The sequence below is a fragment of the Gallinula chloropus genome (genome assembly GCF_964237585.1).
Source record: "Gallinula chloropus genome assembly, chromosome: 2".
In the NCBI taxonomy this organism is placed as follows: Eukaryota; Metazoa; Chordata; class Aves; order Gruiformes; family Rallidae; genus Gallinula; species Gallinula chloropus.
Genome location: NC_140086.1, coordinates 63,138,211 through 63,148,158, shown reverse-complemented (window position 1 = coordinate 63,148,158; position 9,948 = coordinate 63,138,211). Strand labels below are relative to the sequence as shown.

General features: G+C 41.4%; 1 protein-coding gene across 1 annotated transcript in view; it reads right to left on the bottom strand.

Moving 5' to 3' along the window:
- Positions 1-909: 909 nt before the first annotated feature.
- Positions 910-9,948, bottom strand: part of TSHZ1 (teashirt zinc finger homeobox 1) — a gene marked incomplete at both ends in the record, with an annotated part of 52,438 nt that continues 43,399 nt past the window's right edge. The window contains one exon of the mRNA XM_084280289.1: positions 910-4,094. Coding sequence (XP_084136415.1) covers positions 910-4,094 — 3,185 coding nt within the window. The remainder of the gene's footprint in view (positions 4,095-9,948) is intronic.

The following is a 9,948-nucleotide window of genomic DNA, read 5'->3' as shown; positions in this document are numbered from 1 at the left end:
GAAAAAAAAAAAAAAAAGAAAGAAAGAAAAAAAAGAGCATTTTTTACACTTGTTTTAAATAACAGCTTGCATACTTTTTTTTTTTTACTTTTTTTTTTCTTTTTTTTTGCCAAAAAGTGGCAATTCTCAGCATCCAGAGGGTTTGGGCATAGTGGCAACTTGGTTTGCTTTCTTTTTTTTTTTTAAATTATTATTTAACTTATACAGTTGTGGCTTCCTAACCCCTTGAGTACTACACAGCTCTCCTTCTTCCAAGGACTGCATGCACAATTTCTTCACAAACCAGTTCTGCATTAAAAAAAAAGAAGCTCATTCATTTAAAAAAAAACTAAAAATAAGTTCTGCTTCCGACACAGCTTTTAGTTCAATGAAATGCCTTTAAGCCTTTTGTTTTGTTTTGTTTTGTTTTGTTTTGTTTTGTTTCCTTACTTGGTTATTTAGTAACTGGGAAAGGCACAGAAATGCTATTACAGTTCTCAGAGGGTTAAAACTTGACACTACCAGGTTCTGTGACCTTTATTGTCATGGCAACTTTGTAATTTTAGGATGTCTCTTTATCATTGTTCTTTGTGTCTTTCTTTACGGCTAAATTAATGTCTCTCAATAGTGTCTCCCACTATATTCTACAAAAGATAGCTTAACATCAAGGACAGATGTTGAAAATAAAGGTCAGACTTTGACTCACAAAAAATAAAAACAGAAACAAAAAATAACCATGCACAGATCAGACAAAGAGCATATAAATATAACTACAAAATAAGTGTAAGAAAAACCAAGGTCCAGATAGGCAGTTCAGCAACAAAAGTAAGACTGATTTCAGAGGCTCAGGTCAGGCCTAGTGCAGTACTATGAAGAAGTTTAGTGCAATGTTCCTGTGGTCACTTGCATACCTGGCTGCTTACCTGGACGCTATTGTTTTTCTAACTCAGTTACATAGATCAGATGGTCCTCTGGGGACTTGCCATGTGTTTTACTAAGGTGCAGTTTGACTGCATGCTTGCTTGCAAAAGTTCGGTTACAGAGCTTACACTGGAACGTGGAGCCTAGGTCCTCCTCAGCAATTCCAAGTGAGCCCAAAGTCTTGTTTGTGAGGACTTTTGAAACATTCTGCTGTTCTTGAATCTGATTAAGTGGCAACTTTGACAGATCCTTCAAACTAAACCCTAGGTGTGTCTCTAAGTGACTTATGTATGTAGAAGCAGTCCTGAACTGAGAGGCACAATCATTGCAAAAGAAAACAGGATGTCCTGTGTCCAAGTTCTTTAAAAATTTAGTTCCACCTGTCCTCCTTAACTGATACTTCACATTGGCCAGCCAGTGGCTAATTGTGGTCATGGAAAGACCAGTAAACTTAGAGATGTGTACCCGCTCTTGTGGACCGAGGTCCGACATAATGTATTTGCCTTCTGGGGTCTCCCTCAAGCTGGAAGCAAACTGGGCTTGAAGGATCAGAAGATGCTGAGGGTTCCAGTTGGACTGCCTGCCCTTCCTCTTGTGTACTGGCGACAGTTCGTCCAGAGCTTCCTCGAAACTGCTCCCGTCGGCATCAGACTTCTCCGACACGGTAGACGGAGTCGACGACTTGGGAGTCAAGCGCCCTGTGAGGTTCTTCACCATATCGGAAATATCCAGCAGGGCACTCTCCCTTAGCGGGGACGAGGCAGAGTCAGCCACACCGGAAACCAGAGGTTTGGTTTTGGACTTGGTTAAATCAATAGGTTGATCACTGTTCTCATAGTAGTACCGGTCAATTGCATCAGCCTGCTTGACCGGAGTGGTTGGGTAAATGGGTTTGTCCAACATGCTGTTGCTAATTTTGTACAGCATGGCCAGAGGGTCCAGAGAGGGGCTTACCGGCTTAGAAATTTTGCCTAAGTGGGTATTCATAATGGACTGCAAAGCGCTCAATGGATTAATGAAGGATGGCTCGGGTGAATGATCCGTGATGATTCCTAGATTGTTACAGCCGTTCGCAACCTTTGTTTTAAGTGGCTCTGTACCATTTGGCGTATGTGCTTCTGCTGGACTATCCTTTTTGACCTTCTGAACTTCTGGCTCCGAGCCCTTCTTCTGCTGCTGTTTGTTATTTATTTCCTCTGCTTTGGGGAAGTCCTTGTTTTCCTTAGCAGCAGGTGACAGGGGTTTGACTGGAGAACTCTTCTCTTTCTCCAAAGGCTTTTCTTCCTTCTTCACACTGATTTTACCTGTAACTTTCTCCACCAGCTCTTCCATAGCAGATACATTGCTCTTGTGAGGTGGGGGTGTGAGATTGCCTGGGGAGTGGATGAGCGCGTTGTGTTCTGACGACAGCGACTTCACGCTGCTGGCGTACGACGGCTGCATCTGAACGCTCTGCACCGCGGGCTGAAGGGGTTTGACTGTTCCTGGGAGCTGGTAAGCTGCATGAATACTGGGATAACCTCCCCAGGAAGGCGCCCCGTTCTGAGCTTTGCTGATAGCTGTTGTCACTGTGTTCTCCAGGGATTTCAGTATGTCTATTCCACCTTTAGGACTATCATCTAGATCCTCCTCTCTGAGGTATTGATACAAAGTCGTTGGCTCAAATTTCTCTGTAGAGTCCTCGTTCTCTTCTTTAATCTTCTTCTCTGTTTCATTGACCACCACCTTTTCCTTTTCTAGGTCTTTCTTCTCCTCCGAGTTTGTGGAGCCCGCTGGGGAATCAGGCTGCTTTTTAATGTTGGAGGCTGGTAGCCTTGTGTGGGTGGTGGGTGGAAGAGGTATAGACTGTATCTTCTCCTCCACCACAGGGTCCAATACTAGCTGCTTGCCTTTTTTGGAAGCAGAATTGGTCACCTTCAAGAAATGGCCAGTGACCATCATGTGAGCGGTGAGCTGCTGCAAAGTGTCATGGGAACTGCCGCATTCCATGCATTTCAGTATCTGGGCTTTGCGTGCCTCGAACTGCCAAGTGTAGCTAGCACCATTTTGATAGCCGTAGCGGTTGTTTGGAGTCACATAGGGGTTGGCAGTTTTCTGATCCTTTGCAGACTCGGCCAGTGAAGCTTCTGCAGTGATCCCCGTGGGCTCAGGTGAACAAGGGGAAGCTAAGTCCTGAAGTGCTCGCTTTTTGGTAGAAGGGACCAATTTAGTGATGGCTGGTACTGGCTCCTTCAGAGGCACTTTCTGGTAATGCTTTGTTTTTATCATATGGACGCTGAGGTCTTGCAAAGACTCAAACGAATGCCCACAGTACATGCACTTCAGCACTTTTTGGGCATCCTCTTTGCCTTCCATTTCCATAAGCGATCGTTTTCTAGGCTTTGACCACCGCTTGGTCTTATCAGCTTCTTTATCTCTGTTGTCATCACGGTAATGTCCAGTTTCATTCATGTGCACCGTTAGCTCCACCAGCGTGTCATAGGCTGCACTGCAGTCTTTGCATCGGAACTTGCTGGCACCGGTGAACACAGACCCATACAGTTTGTTGTTTTGCCGGTAAAGCTGTACTGTGCTGAAAAGACTGGGCTCGGGGAGAAGTCCGTACGATGAGGTCTGCTGCAAAGTTTTGGCTAATGCAGCTTGGTGCCAGTCATAACCTGAGCCACCACTGTTGCTAGTACTGTTACTAGTGTTACTGGTGGTTGTACTGGTACTTGTGTTGGTAGTTGTAGTGTTAGTACTCTGGGAACTGGCGTTGGTGTCTGTACTGGTGGTGTTTTCATTCTGGCTGATTCCGTTGTTGCTGGTGGTTGGATTGGATTTCTTTAAGTCCAAAGCTAAACTGGACCAGCAAGTCTCTGAAAGCAAATTTGCATACACAGCTTTTATTTGTGCCAAGCTGTCCTGTGGATAGGAAACATTGTCTGTGCACTGAGGATCCTCTTTCTCTTCTTTAGAGGAAGTGCCTTTGAAATGGGCCAGCTGATCGCTGTTTTCACTAAACGGCGAACCATAGCCTGCATCCTGATTAGTTGCAGTGCTGACTGGGGAGTTCTGGTAGCTTTGAGCCTCTTTGATCTCCGCTTCTTCATTGCACAAATACTCATTCTCCTGGATGTCCAGAGACAGCCCATCATCTTCCACGCTGTCTTCATCTATTTCTGCTGCTTTCAATTCCTCCTCAGGAACATATGCTAAAATACAGGAAGGGGGGAAACAAGACAAAGTTATCAAACATGCATATTCTACATCACTGCTGTCTTCGGTACTAAAAGCAATGACCATAAAGACAATTTTTGAAGATACACCCAGAAACCAAACTTACCGTCAGTCACACACTCCACAACACCAGAACCAAAATCAAGCAAAGACCCCACTAAACCAGGTTTTATCAGCTTTTTTAAACGGTCTGGCACTGAGCTACACTTACTGCACTACGTACGCGTGACATGTTGCAGCTGACCTGCACCCTCAGAGCCATGGGTGTGACACGGCACCCCATCAGGGCTGCCTCTTCTGGAAAACTGGCTCTGGCCATGGCTACAAGGGCCATTTCTGAGTCACCGAGATCAGAACCCTAAGGGAGGTGTGCAGGGCAAGTGTGAGCTGTTCAGGATCTCCTGGCAGCTGGCTGTACCTGGGTCCACCTGAGAGCTGAGACTGGTTTCTAAAACAGCTATTTCATGACAATGGCAACGCTTTGCCCCTCCTGTTACGATCTGATGCAGGTCCTGCATTTGCCATTTTGAAAACAGTGAGCAACTAAATGTTAGACATCAATTTTGAAAAGTAACAAACATAAAAACTCAAGACCTCCATCCCAGCCTGGTGTTGGCTTACAGTAAATATAAAACTTTGCTATTGTATTGCCACCCAGTGAAACTATACAATCTTACCAAACTATGTGTTTATCTATATCAAACTATTTTTTAAACTAGCAAGTGTGATATTCATGAGCAGATGGCCGTTACATCAAAACACATTTACTCCAAGGGCCCAATTCACAGAAGTGGCTTACATGTACCTAAGTGATAAATGTACACTCTTATTGCAAAGCAGAAAACATACTTGTACACATTTGCCACCAGTTTTGTAAAAGAAGCTTTAAAAAAAAATCTCTACGATAATGGACTGTAGATCATTTATAAGCATGTCAAGATGGAAAACATGGATTGTGAACAATTTTCAGTAATCGAATTAAAAAATGCCTCCTTGTCAGGCAAATGGTGCAGCAAGTGATGCTGAAATGTGGGCTGTGTCCCTCTACGGCACAATACTGAAAGAAAGCCAGAAAATGAGGCACTTCTGCTCCTATGTGATACAAAGAAAGTACATATTATCATGTTAACAAAGCTGAGGTCTTCTTCAATGGGGGGGGGAGCATAAGTGGAGCTGAGCTGCTTTATTACATAGTTGCTGTTATATTCAGAAACTTATTTTTCTGAAAAATAAAAAGAATCTTCTTGTTGTAATCTGGGGACTCTTTGAAACTTTTTTTTTTAAAAAAAGAAAAGCAACAGTATTGTGGTCAGTAGGGTGTTTTGCATTCGCCTTTACAATTCAGCCTTCATGTAGCCCCTATGTACTTCAGACTGATCTTTTAAGAAAGAGAAAAGAGAAAAGTAGCCCAGCTAGTACTGCAGCATCTGCCCACATACCAAATTTTTTTCAGAAGAAAATTTGATTTTTTTTTTTTAGTTTTGAAAAAGCGTTAAGCAGGTCCCGATTCATTACAGAGTGACTCAACCTCTGGAGTCTTCTAATATACTTAGAAGAACCAGCAAGTACCGAGCACAACTGGAGTCACTACAGAAATCACTCTGGAGCCAAAGCCAGGAAGATTCCATAAAAGCATTATAAATCCAGGAAAAAAAATATATATTCTCAAAAATGCATTTAATCCATAAAATGAAGAATAAAATACAGACATTGTAGAGGAACTAAGAAGTCAGTCAGGTTCCCAGTGTTGCAGTGCCGCTGCTGTTGAAACACTCTGCAGGTATTTGAGCACGGTAGTACCGCTGCAGTTGTGAGTTCTAGGTACGCAGGTAGAATTCACCCGTACAGCTACAGTCTCTCAGCTCTCTCACTAAGCACAACTGTTTTCAGTCATTTCTAACAGCAAAAGACAAGATTTTTTATGTTTCAGAAAAGTAAAGAACAATTATAAAGGAATATGGTTGGCGATTCTGAAATTACTTGTAAATAAAAAACCCCACAAAACCTCTGAGCCTAAAATGCTTAAAAATGGACAGTTACCATCTGGCATTTTTATTTTTTAAAAGCCTCAAAAACTTAGTAATGATCAGCAGACATCCACCAAGGTGAAGTTGAAACCTGAGGGGGCCTGAATTCTGAGCTTTTACAAACAGCTATCTTCTTACTAACCCCGGTGGAAGTACACCCATTTTCTCTAATTTTCACATCCCAGTATTTTAAATAAATAGATGTAAGAAACTGCTGTAAGATGCTGAATGTTGCTGCAGCTGATACAGCATTTTGGGGAAAAAAAATCCATGTGAATTATCTGCTTACATCTCTTTACTTAATTCTAAACTGCATAAATATATCATTTTATAATTGCTATATAGGGCCACCTAAATATGTGCCTCAGTAGCAACTCTACTTGAGCCACTGATCTATCCTTTATTTTGCTTTATTTATTTATGATGGTGTGTTTTCTCTGTTCTTGTACTTTTGGACTTTACCGTAAAATAAAAGGAGCTAAACCACACAAGAAACATTAAAACTACATGAAAGGTCAATGTTAAACTGTCAAAACAAAGAAACTCAGTGTTAGGGTGAAATATCCATCTTTCACTTACTTTCCTGGTCTTGGGTTGTGCTGAGACTACTACGCAATTGAGTTCACTCCCTTACCAATATATACTGCAATACAAGAGTTAAGAACGTGTGACTGGCCAGGACTCTGATTTTCTGATTTCAAAATTTAAACTAGATTCTGGAAAAAAACCCTTAATTTACATGGTGTGCACACCCACATGTCTGTACGGTTGTTATGTAAAATAACACAAAGAAATAATACTTCTTAACCAAAAGAGAGTAATTTATGAAATGTTTAATTTCTATCGCTGCAATCCAAAAGATTTCATTTAACTCCTCTAGTTACCATAGGATACACACAATACCTTTTCATTCAAGACTACTAATGTTTGTAAGATGAATAGCAGCACACTCAACATATGGTATTTTGCAAGGTCAGTGCAATTCTCTAACTGAAAAGGTTTCTGTTAAGAGATAATTCAGAAGCACACAAAATATGCAGAATGTTAATTTCTAAAAACATGCATGTTTTACTGAAATTCTCACAGAAATCTCACAAATAAGTAAGGTTTGGAATTTTAAACATAGCAATAATGTCCCTATTATAATTACTTGCCGAGACAAGTAATAATATTCTACCTCGAATAAAAGCGTGAGACGTTCAGATTCTCCCCCTAAATTATAATAGGTAGCTCGACAGACAGACAAACAGACAGACAGAAAGTGTATCTTTCTGTGACCGAGAAACTCAGCAATCTTCTCCAGATATTCCTGTATCTGCACAGGCTCTGCTGGTTTACGTGTGTCCTGAAACCAGGCAGAAATGCCGAGAGCAGATAGAAGCAGTGATCCTCCTCAGCAAAAACTACACCCAAAGTGGAAGAAATCGCAGAATGTAATTTCAGCTTCTCTTTTCCTTCTCATTTGTGCGTGCACAGGCTCAGGCAAACATGCAGAGGAAAAGGGGGAAAACGCTTTGAATTCCAGACAACTAAAATTTGGGGGGGGGAGGCAGTTTGTGTTTCTTTTCTTCTTATTAAGTCTTGCTAATATTTTTTTCCTGATAAAATGTGCCTTCTGGATGCCAATGCTTCCCCATAGATACACTGTCATCTCTGAGCAGTGTTAAAAGCTGTGCATTCTAATCTAAGTGGACATGAGACGCTATATATTGTACATGTGAGTAGCACAGCACATTGTGTTTGCTTCAGTGGGAATATTTACACTATAAATACACGTCCATTGTTTGAGAAAGCAGACAGAGATCCAAAATGTAAGGATGTGGTTAAAAATATAAATACTCTCACATAAAACCTTTCTGTAACCTCGGACCGGTGCTTTTGAAGGCATCTGTCTCTACGGAGGTATTCTTTTCCAATCAGAAAGGGATTCAGCATCAAACACATTATTTTGAAAAGGACAAAATGCAACGATTGTATTTGCTTTTAACAGTCTACAAAACTACATGTAGTAAACTCTTCCAGACCCAATTTGACATCCTCCAAACAAACACATTTATTCAGAAGAAACACCAAAGTACTGAAGGCCACAATTCAGCCAAGCAGTTGAATAGTGAGGTAATTTTCACTGGAATACCTATTTCATAGTTTCAGCAAACAGGGATGGGTTTAAGTCTAAAACTCTGCACTACATCGGGGCCTACTCCGGTTCTAAACAATAGTGGCACAATGTGAATGCTCACCATTCTTCAACAGATGTATTTCCACAGCTTCTAATATTTACCCAGCCAACAGGAGACAGCAGCTGCAGAAGTTTTCACAGCCCACACTGTTACCTTGCACAAACTGTACTTTAGGCTGGGGGTGACTTCCACTGTACACAAGAACACATTTTGTATCTTGAGAGGAAATGTACGGATAGAAGACACATGTAGCCACACATCTCCCTCGTTACAGAAAAATCAGATGGGGCAGGGGGGGGAACCCTCAATCAAAACAAATTTACAGATAGGTTTCCAGAATACAGAGTCCTGAGTTTTACAAAAGAATCTATAATCTCGCATGGTGAGAGGTTAACATGCCTGCTGGAGGATTTGCAAATCTTCTATATTAGTATATACAAATGTTCATACAAAATTCTGGCACAGATGCTACAAATCTGTGTGTGTGTCTGTATTACAATGTCACTACAGTGGAAAAATATGGCTTAGTTATGACAATGGCTGAGGAGCGCCACAGACTATCAGACAACCAAATAACCTTACTACAGTGGTTTGTGTCTTTCATGTCTAATTGCAGCAAAATAGGGGGCAAAATACTAGAACTGCCTACCCTCTAATTCTCATGCAATGGGTCTGAAAGGTAGATAAGGTACTGTAACAAGAACAACCTCCGAGCTTCTAGCAGGTTGAATGATAACCCTTAAAGGCATCCCATTAAAAACCAACAAAAAGATGCTTCACCTCCTTCTCTTCTCTCCCCTATCCCCTTAAAATGAATGCTGCGAATTATTAGCCAACGCTGGCAATTGGAGAACGAAGCAGCTTGCATGCGGGTATATTTTCACAGTGATTCTAATCTGAGAAATTTACTTGCTCTTCCCCTTCTATCTGATAAACTATACATTCAAGCATTCTCATTAGTGTTCGGATCACCAAAGAGAGCTGGAGATGAATCAGTCCATCCACCCCTCCTCTCCCTGCTCTGTCGAGATTATTTCATTGAAATGTTCATTTTCATCCCTGCTGGCAACATTAGAATGGAAGTATTTAACCTGTTTCCATTACTTATACAAATTACCATTATGGGGTAGGACAGATGTTAGAATCATGCCACATAACTGACTTCCATACATTCTTTACGGGGAGGATAAGAAGAAGGAAAGCTGTTAGATCATATTATCCAGTCTCAATAATGTTCTCTCTGCTACCAGATTCATTAACTACCAACATCAACGTTTCACTTTCTTTCTGCGTGAAAATGCTCCGTCTCCTTCAGCTCATTTAATTTGGAGCAGGAAATCTTTGTCAGAAATAATTTTTTGATCAGGTGCTCTAACTAAGGGGTGAAGGGGGGCTGGAGAAAGAATAAAGAAAAGGGGGGGAAAAACCCAACACCTTGTCGAAAATGTTATTTCTCTAACATGGATGATGAAAGAGAAGTCAGTTAAGATGCTGGTACTCAAAGATGGCTGTCACTTCAGATAGGGGATGGCACGACTCACCTAGACAGGTGACGCTTTGGTGGAGCAAAGGCTTGCTGCATTATTGAGAGCACCAGAGATCAGGATGACAAAGACTGTAGG